Raw genomic sequence first — 15,680 nt, forward strand, 5'->3', positions numbered from 1 at the left:
TTCACTAATCATGGAGATCACTTCATACAGAATCACAGTATTACTGCATTAGACAGTCAAAGAGAGAGAGAGAGAGAGGATGAGAGAGATGAAGACAGAGAGAGGAAGAGAGAAAGAGACAGAGAGAGAGGAACAGAGACAGAGATAGCGAGAGAGTTAGAGAGAGAGGGGGGAGAGAGAGAGAGAGAGAGAGAGAGAGAGAGACAGGATGAGAGAGATGAAGACAGAGAGGAAGAGAGAGAGAGAGAGGGGGGGGGATCAGATCAGGCCAGTCGACAGCGCGACAGAATCACTTTCCAGAGTTTACAAAGAACCTGAATTAGATGAGGTTTTTTAGCCGTTCTCGACTGTTTATCTCCAAAACAGCAGCTAAACTAGGCTGTATAAACGGGTAAACTACAGGCTGTGGGCGACACCTGTTAACTAAAGTAACTGACAGACACTTGTGATAAAATATACGCAGCAGATCTTAAGTTTCATAAACAGAAGCTTTATGATAGAAAGAAAACCGTGAACACCATTAATGCCGAGGGTACATTCGCATTGTGGAGCAACATATGCTGCCAACTAAGCTATGACTTTTTCAGGGATGTCCCTGCTTGGTTCAGCAAGAGAGTGCCAAACCACATTCTGCATGTGTTACGACAGCGTAGCTTTGTAGTAAGAGAGTGCAGATAGTAGGCCGGCCTGCCTGCAGTCCAGACCTTTCTCCCATTGAAAACATGCGGTGCATTATACACACAATATACAAGAACTAAGACCCCAGACTGCTGAGCACCTGAAGAGTTATATCAAGCAAGAATCAGAAAAAATTCTACAACCCGATTTCCAAAAAAGTTGGGACACTCTGCAATGTAAATGTAAATAAAAACAAAATGGAATGACGTGCAAATCATTTAAACCCTATATTTCATTGTAAATAGTACAAAGACAACAAATCAAATGTTGAAACTGAGAAATCTTATTGTTATATGTTATATGCCTATTTTGAGTTTGATGCCAACAACACGTTGGGATGGGGGCATGTTTACCACTGTGTTTCATCACTCCTTTTAACAACACTCTATAAGTGTTTGGGAACTGAGGAGACCAATTGCTGTAGTTCAAAAAGTGAAATGTTTTCCCATTCTTGTTTAATATAGGATTTCAGCTGCTCATCAGTTCGGGGTCTCCTTTGTCATATTTTTCATTTCATAATGTGCCAAATGTTTTCAGTGGTGCCTGGTCTGGACTGCAGGCAGGTCAGTTTAGCACCCGGACTCTTTTAATATGGAGCCATGCTGTTGTAATACATGCAGAATGTGGTTTGACATTGTCTTGCTGAAATAATCAAGGCCTTCCCTGAAAAAGGCGTCGTCTGGATGGCAGCATATGTTGCCAAAACATGTATATATCTTTCAGCATTAATGGTGCTTTTCCAGATGTGCCAATCACCCATGCTTTTTTATACCCAATCATGTTACTGACCTGTTGCCAGTTAACCACCAGGTGTTTTTTTTCAGCATTACACAACTTTACCAGCCTTTTGTTGCCCCCATCCCAACTTTTTTGGGACACGTTGTTGGCATCAAATTCAAAATGGGAATACATTTTTCAAAAAACAATAAAATTTCTCAGTTTCAGCATTTGATTTGTTGCCTTTTTACTATTTTCAGTGAAATATATGGTTTAAATCATTTGCATGTCATTGCATTTTGTTTTTATTTACATTTTGCACCGTGTCCCAACTTTCTACTTTCATAACTACAACAACTGGCATCCTCAGATCCCAAACAATTACTGAACATTGTTAAAAGGAAAGGTGTTAGACGTTGTTGATGTGTACATATGTTGCATGTGTTATTCTATGTCGGGTTGTGAGGTAGTATGTGTGGGCCCAGCATCTACCATAAAGGAGAAGTGGCTATTTGCATGTAATATTCTATGTCGGGTTGTGTGGTAGTTCATGTCGCTCTAGTGTCTAATGTGTACCATAATTACAGAAGTAGGGCTAGAAGTGACTGTTTGCTATCACAGCTGCTTGGTTAACGCTGGGTGTGTTTCTCCCTTGCTACATGCTCAAAAACAGAGCATTTAACTGCAAGCACAGTGTTTTCCTCTGGTTCTTCTTCAAGATATTCAAACCCTTAAATGACCAGGGCCAACAGTGGGCCCAAAAGTTTATTACACACTTCTATAACCTAAGAATAGCTCAACCAGTTTGCATTAAAGTCCCTGTAGTTACTGAATAATACGTCTTAGTATGTAATAAGCCTGGGATTTCAAAGGGTTAACATAGAATTACACAGAACCCTCAAAACTAAATGCAATATCATTTTTTTTAGTATTTAATGTGTCCACTTTTTTCAAGAGACATACAGACAGTTTTCCATGCTTCTTGTAAACACCGCCAACAGCTTTTTTGTTTGATGAATATGTCTTGATCTTCTCAACAGTGTGCATGATGCTTTCAATCATAAACAATTTATCAACTCTAAATGTTTTTAGAAATCCCCAAACTTGTGTGACTGATGGTTGTAGACTAGGTTTGAAGTGTCTTTCAGTGCTGCAGCTGGGTACATACTGCCTGCTGTTTGGGCTGGAAACTGAATAAAGTCTCTGACTTTTGCACAGTACTTTACATTTCTGAGAAACATTACTGACAATATAAATGTAATAAAAACGTAAAATATGTTTTTCAGCCTTGCTATAAATACCAGTCCTGACGCTGTGTAAAGACTAATGTCGGCCTTACGACTTTTCAAGCGATTTCACTGTCGCAGACAAATATCCATGTCGGAATAAAATCACGAGGGTCTCATCTCCATCGTTTAGTGTAAGTTGGTCAAGATGGAGGTCTTAAGGCAGTCTTTTTCTCGTCTTGACGCTGCGACAAAATCAACCGTGTTTAATATTATCGTAAGTCTTGGCTCATGCAAATTGTGACGTGCCAGGGGCGCACGTGAGTGCTTGCGGGCGAGCGCCGGCGCGTGGCGCGATAAAGGGAGAGAGAGAGAGAGAGAGAGAGAGAGAGAGAGAGAAAGCAGGCGTGACTGCCTGAAATCTCTGTAAAAAACGGCAATTCAATACAATAATCATATTAATTCAAAATGTAAACTGTTTTAATATTTCAGGTCCACTGAGCCTGTAACACGTAAGACACACCTGTTACACTGGTTTCTTATTTTGTTTGTTTGTTTCTTATGGTTTAGTTCATGACACCCAATCCACAATGCTGAATCGCTGCATGTTGTGTTGATGTGTAAATCTTTATATCAAATTTAAAAAGTAACTGCACATTTTACAGGTTAATTAAAAGATTCTGAGTGATGATCTGCCAGAGTATACAGTTCTATAGTGAACTAATCTGAGCCCAGATCTTTACACACCCAGCCAAGGTATCTTCCCATCTCTACCACTATATAGTGGAAGGAAAAGTGTTTATCTGCTTGTAAATTTCCACCAGGTGCATGATGGGAAATAAACTCAAAACTCTAGTTGCAGTCTTGTAGTGACCCTGCAAGATCCCCAGTCTTTGCAAAATCATATTCTGTGACTAAAAAACGTGACACTGTCTTTAGATGGGAGAGGGTGTCAGACTTTAGTCTTTCAAAAGTCTTTTCAAAGTCTTCTAGTGTATGGTTAGCATAAGATTGTTTTGAGATAAAATTCTGGTGACACTCTCTTCTAAAACCAGGTTTTCATGTGCATGATTGGGGGGGGCGGGTGGTCTGTATGACAGAATGAATGTATTCATTCTGAAGTTCCTCATATTAAAGACTAAAATTATGTAATGACAATGTTTTATTAGGCATACAGTAGACAACCAGAAAGAACATCTATGAGTAATTAGTCAAAAAACATTAGTCATGTCCTTTCATCACATTCTGTGGTTTAACAAGGTTATGGTTAGTATGATTTTGGTTTAATGGTTATTAATTTATCATAAATTACATGTATAACTCATAAGTACATGCCAACACACAGAATTTCAAAAGTGTTGAGAAAGAAAAAATGTTCCAAGGCCATGTCTTTTGACAAAAACGGACTGGTGGTGTTGACTTACATGCTGTATGGTTTCCCATAATATACATGACAGATATGAATGTTACAGAGTTGTGAGATTACTCCAGGTGCTCTGGAGCAGCTTGATTTTTTCCCAGCTATATCAGTTTCTAGCTGTACTATAAAGCAGTGCCTGGTTCTTGGGAGTATTGACGAAGGCACTCATTGGCACAATGCTTTGGATCATTAGTTGTCTTGCTTTGGTGGCGTCCACACTAGGTAAGTGTTTCTCGGGCTAATATCAGCAAATGTGGTCTGGTGCCATCAATTAAACTTCATTTTTAAGCTTAAATTGCAAATTGTGTTTCTCTGAAATCTTTACTTTTTTCTCACAGGCTGTGGAGTACCTGCCATTAAGCCTCAAATTAGTGGCTACAACAAGATTGTGAATGGAGAGAATGCAGTGTCTGGGTCCTGGCCCTGGCAGGTGTCTCTTCAGGTAACACACGTGTATATATATATATACATATATATATATATATATTACATGTATATATGTGTGTGTGTGTGTGTGTGTGTAGACAGTTTCAAGCCATTTCCACAACACTGGTGCCGAATGGACATGCTAATTAGATTTAGATTTAGAACACAAAAAGCAGGTTTTCTCACCTTTAACTAGTAACCACATTAATATTTTTGCACAAATAATGATGACAATTAAAGCTCAGTCAAACTGAACTTGTGACAAGGTGGAATATTTCAGGCTGAACTGGCTCCCATGACCTTTACATGACCTTTATGTGAACATTGTAAAAAAAATCTGTTTACTCTATTTCATGTGGCAGGGTGGAATGTTATGCGTGATGGACCCTGTCACATATGGAGAAATAACCAAATAATCAATGTCAAACAAATGCTATTTAAAACTTTTTAATGTGAGGTTTTAGGTTTTACTGTGACAGTACATTCAATTTTCCTTAAAATTTACATTGTTGCATTAAAATTACATGTGAAAAGGGAGATACATTTGAGCATGGTAAATCTTAATACAACTTTTATTTAGTAATTCCTTAATTCCTAAAAAACAGATTTCTACCTTTAACAAAAAAAATCTGTGTTATTAATGAACTTTGAATTCATATATCTAAGCTTGAAAAACACTTGCTAACAAATTGCTTTTTCTAATATAAGGCATTGAATGTTGTGGACTCAAATTATACTCTTTTCATGGAGTGACCTATTTAATATTGGTTAAAAAATAATTTTATTGTAATAATTTTATATATATAATTTTATTATATTTATTTAAAAACACATTTAAAGTTGATTAACTTTTTAGTGTAATTCATCTTTGTAACAGGACACAACTGGCTTCCATTTCTGTGGTGGATCTCTCTTGAACCAGTATTGGGTCCTCACTGCTGCCCACTGCCGTGTCACGTGAGCCACGTTAAATTTTAAACACTACTGTAATCCAGAATTGTGAAGTACTGTGTGTTTTATTTTATATCCTTATTTCCCTTCTATTATTTAGACCCGGGCGTCACCGTGTTATCCTTGGAGAGCATGATCGCGGAACCAATGCTGAGCCTCTCCAGATTCTGAACATTGCCAAGGTATTTGATGTGTCTGTGACATTCTCTTGATTTCAGCATATGAGAATATTTACGTTTAAAATGTATCACTTAAATTGGTATTGCTGATAACGTCTGTTCTATGATGTATTAAAGCGTTTTGGTCAGCACATTTCAGGTGTCGTCCTGCTGTCCATGCCAAAAAGTTGTCCTAACAACAAAATATCAGAACCTTAAAAATGTAGTCCCAAATTACCACTGGTCATTTATTCCCCATGTACCCACTTACTTAATGCATGCTGAGTTCCCTAAACAGTCCACATCTACCTCATTTCCAGGCCATCACCAACCCTTACTACAACAGCCAAACCTTTAACAATGACATCACCCTGCTGAAGCTGTCCTCTCCAGCTCAAATGACCAACCGCGTGTCCCCTGTGTGCGTGGCCAGTTCCAGCACCAATGTACCTGCTGGCACTCGCTGTGTCACCACTGGCTGGGGCAAGACTGGAACTACCTGTGAGTGCACTCATCATCTACTTTATAAAAGAATTGGACATTCTTGCATAAGGCATTACATCTTAAACTACACCCTTTTAGGATTATATGTTCTTCTAGAAACTCCCAAGGGGGCTCATTATATGGGAAGTTTTTCTGAGGCACCTAAAATGTATTTTCAACTTCTCTGAGTGCCCCATTGGAAATCCAATGCATCCTTAGTTTTACAATTTAATTAGGACTTTGCCAGAGTTTTACATGCTTCTTAACTATACAATCAGCTTTGCTAGTAAATGGAGCCAATATTCAGCAAAATTCTAGCATAAAATTGTTGAAGCTGAGCACTGTACCTTTAAATTGTCAAGCTGTTTGTTTTTATTAATAATGGTAACGTTCTTGGATTGGATGTTCATGTCACTGTTCCCTAAACTTAGAATTGAAATATTCATCTGTCAATGTTCAGAGCTCTAACAGTCTCTTTATCTTACCCTCTGTCTGGTGTATTGTCAGCAACCCCCCGTATTCTGCAACAAACTGCCCTTCCCATTCTGAGCCAGGCTCAGTGCAGGCAGTACTGGGGGCAGAACAGGATCACAGATGCTATGATCTGTGCGGGAGCCTCTGGAGTTTCTTCTTGCCAGGTTAGCATGTCTGGCCAGATGCACAGAAACATACATATGCACACAAGGGATGCACCGATCCAACTTTTCTCCTCTGACACCAATTCCGATACCTGAAAATATTATATTACTTCAAATGAATATAAATGAATTGTATATATATATATATATATATATATATATATATATATATATATATATATATATATATATATATATGTGTGTGTGTGTGTGTATATATATATATATATATATATATAACAGACTGTTTTCATTTTTTAGCATACATTACATATAAAAAATGCAAAATCCAAAATAGTTATTTGCTAACAAAACTAGTGTAAAGTCGAATTAGAAAAGCCTGCTTGCATAGGGCTTCCATTGTGTTACAATGTTTTGTTAAAAGGGCTTTTATTTTGACACACACAGGTTTTCATGTTTGCAAAGAAAACTTGTTGCCTGTGATGTGATCTTTCATAATTTTACCTGTTTGTGGAATATTCAGGTCCATTAATAAGAACACAAAGTTAGAATTTAATGTGTTGTGTTTTGGAATGTCACTCTTCCACTTTAGAGTGACCATGTCTAAGAAACAGTATGAACAGTAGCCGATACCCAATCTGTTGAATGAAAGTCAGTTTTAGTGCCGACACACATCCAGTGTATCAGAGCGATGCGTCACTAATGCTTACAGATAAACTGGAAAATTTACCAGTCTTTGATAACCTAGATAGTGAAATGTGAAACAGGCATCCATATAAATACATAAGAACACTGAAAATAGAAAACATTATAAAACACATGCCGTGCTGTGTTCACATCATTTTGACAATGTGGCATCACAGCTGTTGTGCGCTTGAGGCAATACCATATTTTTATTGATGCATCTTGATATGTTTATGTGGTGTTTTACCTGCAGGGTGACTCTGGTGGCCCTCTGGTCTGTCAGGACAATGGTGGTGTCTGGATTCAGGTGGGCATTGTGTCTTGGGGTACCAGCAACTGCAACGTCCGCACCCCTGCTGTCTACGCTCGCGTCTCTTACCTGCGTAGCTGGATTGATCAGACCATCGCCTACAACTAGACTATCAGCTGCAGTATGGGTGACCAGGAGGACTTCAGCCACCACCAAGCAACATCTCCAGACTTTCAATGACTTGTTTTTCTGTACTTGAGCATACAGGATTAAGGCAAGAGCTGAAGTCATATTACCTCCATTTTCCAGCGGGTCAAACATTGGAAACTTGCAAAAGCAAATTCCCAATAAAATAATAATACAACTCAGAGTTTGTGTTGTGATTTAGACACCAAGACTGGCTTCCAGTGCAGTTATATTGAAATCTCTTTAATTCCAAAATATACATGGTATCTTTTTACATCCTAGAGATTCAAAACATATATAAACATGCATCAAAGACATTCTGTTGGGATATCAAATACAAATGGGAGACCTTTTGTATACATCCACAAATGTGTAAATCATGAGTTACACTGGCAACAACATCAGTGTTTGAGAATATGATCTGTGACATTTGTGCCTTTGTAGGCGCCCCAGACATAAAATTACTCGCATGCATAATTTCTTATACAGTACTTGGTAAAACATCAAATTGCTTTAATGACAGTTAACAACTACACCTGTCTCCTGAGATTCCTGTCCATTCTAGCCTACTCCTCCTCTAACTGCTTCATTTCCAAGCAGAACACAACACTGACACTTTCCCATTCCAGGGTGACAACTATAGGGTGTCTGAATGTGTGGAACACATTTCATACTGTGACAAGTCCTGCTAAGGCAAATGAATGCATGAAATTTTCAGAAGGCCCCAAATTATACTGTCATACCAGAGATACAGTATCACAGCAGAATACCTCACAATTCAGAAGATCCAATGACATGCAGAAGAGAAAAGTACATAGGACAAAATGTATAGGCTGTGAAAACTTTTTGCTCACAGGGTTCAATAACAGCCATTTCCAAATAGCTTTCAGAACTTTACAATATTCTGCAATGCTGTGTGTGAGTTAACTTACAAATCAGACATGACAAGAGTTCAGAGACTAAAGACACAAAAGGTGAGGTGAAGCATCTGCACTACCAATCAAACCTGTCAAAAATAACAGAACATATGTGTCTACTACTAGGCATGTGGCTATGTTAGCTAACAAAGTCTTTCTTTGTTTATTAATTGTATATACTGTAATATGTTGCAAAGTAATAAATCCTGAAATAATAAATGAATGAAATCATAGGAGAAGAACTTCTTTGCATTCTAAAAGGCAGCAGTTTAGATATTGGAACCTCTCAAAAGCAAATTGCCAATAGCAAATTTTGTGTTTTCTTGCTAGCTTAACTAACACTGCAAGTATTTGAAAAAAAAACCCATGGAGCATAGACCATTCTCATGTCTTCCTTGGTGTTTTTGCCTGCTGTTTGTTTACCTAGCCGTGTTTTTTCCTTCCATTATTTTAGTTTTTGGTTTGTGTTTCTGCGTTGTTGCTGTGTTTTGCTTGGTGTTTGTTTTGTACTGCTTTAATAAAATTCTACTCATGCACATCCTGCCTCCAACACCTCCCTTCATGACAACAGAGTAGACCATTATTATGGATGTAGCAAGTTTGTTCAAGATTCAAAGACAGTTTATTGAGGAGAAGGAGATCTGGCTAAAGCAAGGCTACAAATTGCCAGCATCAGCCTCTACTTTCCATCTGCGCAAACTGCTCGGACCAAGAGGCTGCTTCTCATTTATTGCAGCCAATAAACCCGCTCACCCTGGGCATTTGGGGGGCACCATGGTGCTCAGGCTCAGTCTTAGTACCAGGAAGGCCACCAGCTGCAGTCATAGGGCTCATTACTGCGGCTGCTCTTACCTGTCCTACTTAGGTTCTTCAGCTAGCAGCAGCGTGGCAGGACAGCGAGGGCCACTTCTGACCTACAAACAGTTTGGTTGTGCCTGTGGCCAGTGGGCCAGCAGTACCACATGTTTGCCAGAAGGTTCCCACATCCGGTGTTAATTTTGTGTTTTCTAGTACAACAATTGTACCTATGCATACCTCCTGACTCCAGCACCTGGCTCAGTGACAGGTGCATAAAATGTAAACCTTTAAATAAATACAGTGAGTGATATTCTTGATTTGAAATTGGAAAGTTGCTAGAAATCACACACCCCCATCCCCCCTCCACCCTCAGTGGCTGGTCCAAATGACAACTTTCATAACAACTGGCTGATGCTAAGTCAGTTTAATGTCTGCTGAAATCTGTTTGGCCTGCCAGGTTTTCACAATCCCTTATACAGGTACAAGCGCAAAAAACAACAATACAGCAAAATCTAGAGATCAGAACAGTGTTGCTGAGACACAGTGACAGTGACCTCTATTTAAAAAAGTGTGGCAACATTTGTATGATACTTCTAAATCCTTTAAGATATATGCATACCAAGTTTTCTGAGAAAAATTAAAAAGCATTCGTGAGTTAAAACATCTGTTGATGTTGATATGGTTGTATTATTTGCAAACTTGATTTTAGTTATTCAAATCTTTCCTGCTGTATTACTAAACATGATTATTAATTGCCTAACTGTGGCCTAGGTGAAGCCATCTAGTGCAAGACTCAGTGTAAATGTGTAAAATGCAGTGCCATAGCACCACCAACAGGTTGATCCTGATAAGTTCATTTGCACTATGAGTAGAAAAAATATATGGTTTGCATATTTCACATTTTTGCAGAACATTAAAATAATAGGAAGCCAAATGCAAAGGAAAAAAAAGGAATGTGCTTGGACCCGTTATAACCAAATAATTCACACGTTTAGTGTAATCCCACAATCTGGACATCCTACGGCAATTTTGAAATCAATTTCAAATATTATCTCACTCAGAGACAGTAACAACTGTACAGTTACTTGGATCATTTTTCTCCCCCCTGCTCTCTGCTATACTGACTCCACCCCTTTCCTCTCTGCTGATCATGCTTCAGTCACTCGCTCATGCTGCCAGAACAGAGCTCCAATCTCCAGCTTCTGTCAGCAAAAGAAGAATGCAACAATATTTTGTGGATTATTACAGTACTGAGTGAAGAAAAACAAAAAACAAGATGAGTAAGTGTGTTTCCTTTCAGTTTTCTATATGCCGCTCTTGTATCTTTCATGCCAGTAGTATTCTGTACTACAAGTTTAACCCATTTAAATAGAAGATAAAATGTTCTCTACTTTATAAGTTAAAAAATTAGAATGTATCTTCTGTGAGTGTATCATCAATCACCATAATTTTGACTATATGTACAGATGCCAATTATTAGCCATTTAATGATGTTTGCTTTTTTTATTCTATTTTAATTGTTTACTGGAAGTACAGCTTTTAGTGAAACCAGAAAACAAGGCAACACATTCAATTTCATAGTTGATTAAAACCATATTTCTTATTGGGCACATTTTCTTAGCGCTTAATTTTCTTGATTTCTTGAATTTACTGAATTAATTCAAATAAAGTTGTTTATCATTCTGAGAACAGTTTAATTATATTTCACTGCCATCTTGATATCATGTTTTATAACATGCCATTGTATCCAAAAGTTTTTTTTGGGTTGCTTTTTTAAGTAAAAAGAAGTGAACACAACCTCTGCTACAAGATGTTTAAAAAACATATTGTCAATGCACAGTTACTTTCAATTTCACAGTTATGTTATTTAAATTAAATAAGAAACTAAAAAAATATATATATTTTGCTATATGTGCAAACGTTTGAACATCATATTAGGTCAGTACTTAGTAAACCATTGTTGACAATATCTTTGATATCACAGCTTGTAAACGCCTCTTGCGGCCAGCTAGGCGTCTTTCTGGTCTTGTTTGAGGAATTATTACTCGCCCTTTCTTGCAGAACACTTCTAGTTTTGTAATGTTCCTAAGCAGCATATGTAACATCTACCCACAGATTTTCAGTGATGGTCAAGTCTGTGAGGGCCCTTCCAAAAGCTTCAGCTTAAAATTCTTGAAGTTTTTGAGGGGTGCTTTGAATAATTGTCCTGTTGTTGAATCCAGCCTCTGTTCAGCTTCAGTGTCTTGACTGACTGTGTCACATTTGCTTCTAGAATTTGCTGATAATTAGTGGTATTCATTTCTCTATTTACTCATGCAATGTTTCCTGTGTCACTGGTTGCCAATCCCAAAGCAACATAGAGCGACCCGCATGCTTCATGGTTTGTTCTTTTTTTCTCCAAATATATCATAGGTGCTTGTGTTCAAAGAGGTTTTTTTTTTCATCAGTTCACAGCAACAAAATGCTTCTGGCTTATCTATGTTGTTTTGTATCTTTCTGATGTCCTTTGTGTTGAGATTGCAGGTAAAGTTTACTTCTGATAACTCAGATCATGTTCGTATAAGAGACACGGCACAGTCCTTTACTATCGTGAGGTGGTTTGTTTTGCCTTTCTGCCTGGAATAAGAACAGTTCTATCTGAGAGTTTCTTTGGTCTTCCAGTTCTTGTTTTGACTTCCAGAGTTCCCCTTAACCTCTTAAATGGCCTGGGCCCATCGGCAGGCCCAAAGTTTTGCTGTACACGGCTATAACCTAAGAACAGCTGTGCTAAATTGCATCGAAGTCCATATAGTTACTGAATAATAAGCCTTAGTATGTAATAAGCCTGAGATTTCATGAGGTTAACTGCCATTTACTAATAACGTTTCGGACCGTGAAAATTGGGAGCTGGAAGGGCATAGATTTCTGTATAGTCTTGCTCTGCTTTGTAGGTGTCAATTAGCGTCATTTTCATATCCTCAGGCAGCTGCTTAGCGTAGCTAATGGTGTTATCATAAGGTTCGAAGGGTCAGAGAAATTTATTACGCTCTGGATCTGTCATCAACTGACAATTTCTAATGACTATTCTTGACCCATACTAAAAATGCAATTAAGGCCTAATAAGTTAATTAAGTTCCAAGACGTCACAACTAGAAAAGTGTTTTGCACATTTTTTTTTCAAGTAATAAATTATAAAGTAACTGTGCATAGTTTGCTGATGAGACTGTGTTTACTTCCTTTCACTTGAAAATATATGTAAAAAAATATATATATGTAATTTGGCTTTAGGTGTTCAAACTTAAGCATGCAAATGTAGGTATACCATAATTTTCTGTGTGCTTTTGCAGCTTTTGACCCGAGGAATGTAACAGCTACACTCACATCAAACTTCAGCACCAACAAAGGAGTACAGCAAAATGAAGGCCTGACATATACCCAGATCTTCACTCTGGTCTCATACATAGCAATATTTGTGCTTGGTACAATTGGCAATGGACTGGTCATGTATGTGACAGGCTACAAGATGAAGACAACAGTCAATTCCATCTGGTTTCTCAACTTGGCCGTGGCAGACTTCCTCTTCACGTTTTTCCTGATACTGAGCATTGCATCCGTTTCTCGAAAATATCACTGGCCCTTTGGCCTCGAAATGTGCAAGTTCAACACCTTTGTGTCTGTGCTCAACATGTTTGCTAGCATCTTTCTGCTGACAGCCATCAGTATGGACCGCTGTCTGTCCACATGGGTGATCGTCTGGGCCCAGAACAAACGTACTCCACTCAAAGCTAGGATAGCATGTTTGTTCATATGGGTGGGAGCCATAGCCTGCAGCATCCCCTTTGCCTCTTATCGTAAATTGAGGACAAATGGATCTATTACACACTGTGCCACTAACGCTGATGGGCAAGTGATGAAGAATCTGGCTGTCTTCAGATTTGTGATAGGCTTCGTTGTTCCCTTGATCATTATCATCTGTTCATACGTAGCGATTGGAGTGAGAGCTCGACGCCTCCAAAAATACAAAAAACTTCGCCCCTTCCGAGTCATCCTGACTGTGATACTAGCTTTTTTCTTATGCTGGCTTCCCTTCCACATCCACTATTTCTGTATTATTCGCAGTGGTACAAAAATGTGGAGTAAAGAAGCTCAAACTATAATTAACACCTCTGGTCCCTTCATCGTGAGCCTGGCGTATCTGAACAGCTGTCTGAACCCCATCCTGTATGTGTTCATGTGTGAGGAGTTCAAGACGAAGCTCAAGCAGTCCTTGCTGCTGGTGCTGGAGAGTGCTTTTACGGAGGAGCACCTGGGCTTCCTCACCCCTCGCCATTCCATCAGCTCTCGCCACTCTGAGTCCCACATCCAGATGAAAAAAAATGATACAGCTATCTCCCTCGTCAGCCGCTTAGACAGGACTTCAGACGACTGAAAAAGTCACAATTCTGAAAGCAGTCCCCCGAGGACACACAGAATAAAAGCATTGCTGAGCAGTACGGCGGAGCACCCCACCAGTTGTTTGATTTTGCAAGCCGTTTCTGTATTTTAACTACTGATCTTTTCTGTATTCACACATCTGGGTTTCACTTCTATTAGACATTTACACAAGCATTTTATGAACAGAAAATACATGAATGACACCTACATAGGTGTCTTTCACTTGTTTTTTAAGTGTTCTTTTCCTCTCTTTATATTCTTAAAATAGTCATATTTTTCTGGCCAGTCTATTGTGACCTGTTTCGATTTTTGCCTCTTAAACTGTAGACTTGTTCAGGTATTAAAGAAAGTCTTTGACAAAAAAAAATCTAATTTACACCATTTCTACTACAAGATGCCACTTTAGATGTAGTTGATCATCCAAGACATGTTTCGTGTCCAAATTTCAGTCTGGTTTAGCACTGCAGCTTTAAGGCTAACATTGCTAACAACCACTAAATGGCAGTAGCCATCCACATCTTTTTCTCATAAATACACCACTAAAAGTTATCTCAGCCCACTTAAGCCACATCTAGGTCTTTATTAAGGTCACACAGACGTGTTGATGTGGTTTACTGTACAGTATGACTTCTCTTAATCTACAAAAAGACCAAAACTTCACCATGTAGGAGAAAGGCCTGCTGAAAAATACTGCACAGTCCAGCAGGCATTTAATGCTGGTCTATGCTGGTTTATGCTGCTCTATCATTCAAAACACAACATTTACTGGTTTTGCTGGTGAACAGCCATGTTGGTCTATGCTAGTGTTTTTAGCAGGGTGCCACATGTAACCACATTAGACAACGGGACTGCAGGGCATGTTTCTAATTTCTGTTGTTCTTTTTATAAACAACTGCTAAACTTCAATTTATATATATAACATATATGTATTTATAAATAAAAACAACAGAAATTGTGAGTTTAATCTAGCATCCACATGTCTGCATGATGTAAATGTGGTATTCGCCACAGCTGTTATCTAAAATCGTTCAGCTATGCAGTGAAGATTTGTTCATTTTTATTGTTTAAACCACACCAACAAGTCTGTGCAACCTTAATGAAGACCTGGTTGTGGTTTGGGTGGTGTTTGGAGATGTGTTTGCAAAAAAGATGTGGGTGTTCTGTTGACTTCTAGTGTCTGTTAGCAACATTAGCCTCAAAGCTTCAGTACTAAACTAATGAACCACAATTTAGATACCAAGCATGTCTTGGATGATTGATGCATCTAGAGCAGGGGAAAATTGTGTAAATTAGATTTTTTTCACTCAACTATTCCTTTCATTTCAAGACTTATTATTCAGAAGAGAAATGTTTCGGCAACTGTAATGAAACTATTATGTAAATTATGAGTCAGTGAGTGAGGCGTTTATGTGTTTATCCATTTACAGATGTTTCAATGTTATTTAGAGTGCTGTAAATATTTTGTGATGACTGCTTAATAAACAGCATTTTCTTATATCTTTGTTGCTCATCTGTTATTTTCACTAACTATGCCACAAGACACAATGTAAGTTAAGATGAGGTCTGAGGTTTTCTGCATGTTCAACAGCCACATTTTAGTTCTGCAGGTGTTAATTTCACTCAGAAACACAGACACATCTCTTAGCAAGCAGGAAATTAAAAAGGACATTTATAACTATCATGCCTTTTGCTTATTTATTGCAGTCCTAAAATTGATCTGTTTTTTTTTATTGTGATTTCTATGACTAAATGTATGTAGCTGTCAAGCTACAAA

The 15,680-nt window shown here is 38.3% G+C and overlaps 2 protein-coding genes across 2 annotated transcripts; both read left to right on the forward strand.

Annotated features, from left to right (window-relative positions):
- Nucleotides 1-4,139: 4,139 nt before the first annotated feature.
- On the forward strand, nucleotides 4,140-7,960 carry LOC118803739 (chymotrypsin-like protease CTRL-1). Its single transcript, XM_036564232.1, has 7 exons — nucleotides 4,140-4,263; nucleotides 4,380-4,483; nucleotides 5,345-5,424; nucleotides 5,519-5,600; nucleotides 5,897-6,077; nucleotides 6,567-6,697; nucleotides 7,596-7,960. Exons 1-7 carry the CDS (start codon nucleotides 4,218-4,220, stop codon nucleotides 7,758-7,760), a joined length of 789 nt encoding a protein of 262 aa, XP_036420125.1. The 5' UTR covers nucleotides 4,140-4,217; the 3' UTR covers nucleotides 7,761-7,960.
- Nucleotides 7,961-10,652: 2,692 nt separating this feature from the next.
- LOC118803749 (C3a anaphylatoxin chemotactic receptor-like) lies at nucleotides 10,653-15,403 on the forward strand. Its single transcript, XM_036564242.1, has 2 exons — nucleotides 10,653-10,773; nucleotides 12,820-15,403. The coding sequence occupies exons 1-2, from the start codon at nucleotides 10,770-10,772 to the stop codon at nucleotides 13,899-13,901; spliced, it is 1,086 nt and encodes a 361-aa protein (XP_036420135.1). The 5' UTR covers nucleotides 10,653-10,769; the 3' UTR covers nucleotides 13,902-15,403.
- Nucleotides 15,404-15,680: the final 277 nt, after the last annotated feature.

Source organism: Colossoma macropomum, unplaced genomic scaffold, assembly GCF_904425465.1.
Source record: "Colossoma macropomum unplaced genomic scaffold, Colossoma_macropomum, whole genome shotgun sequence".
Classification (NCBI taxonomy): domain Eukaryota; kingdom Metazoa; phylum Chordata; class Actinopteri; order Characiformes; family Serrasalmidae; genus Colossoma; species Colossoma macropomum.

Coding starts and splice junctions, on each gene's coding strand:
- LOC118803739 (XM_036564232.1), top strand. CDS start 4,218: ATGCTTTGGATCATTAGTTGTCTTGCTTTGGTGGCGTCCACACTAG. Junction 5,601..5,896: donor AGATTCTGAACATTGCCAAG/GTATTTGATGTG, acceptor CCTCATTTCCAG/GCCATCACCAACCCTTACTA. Junction 6,078..6,566: donor GGGCAAGACTGGAACTACCT/GTGAGTGCACTC, acceptor GTGTATTGTCAG/CAACCCCCCGTATTCTGCAA.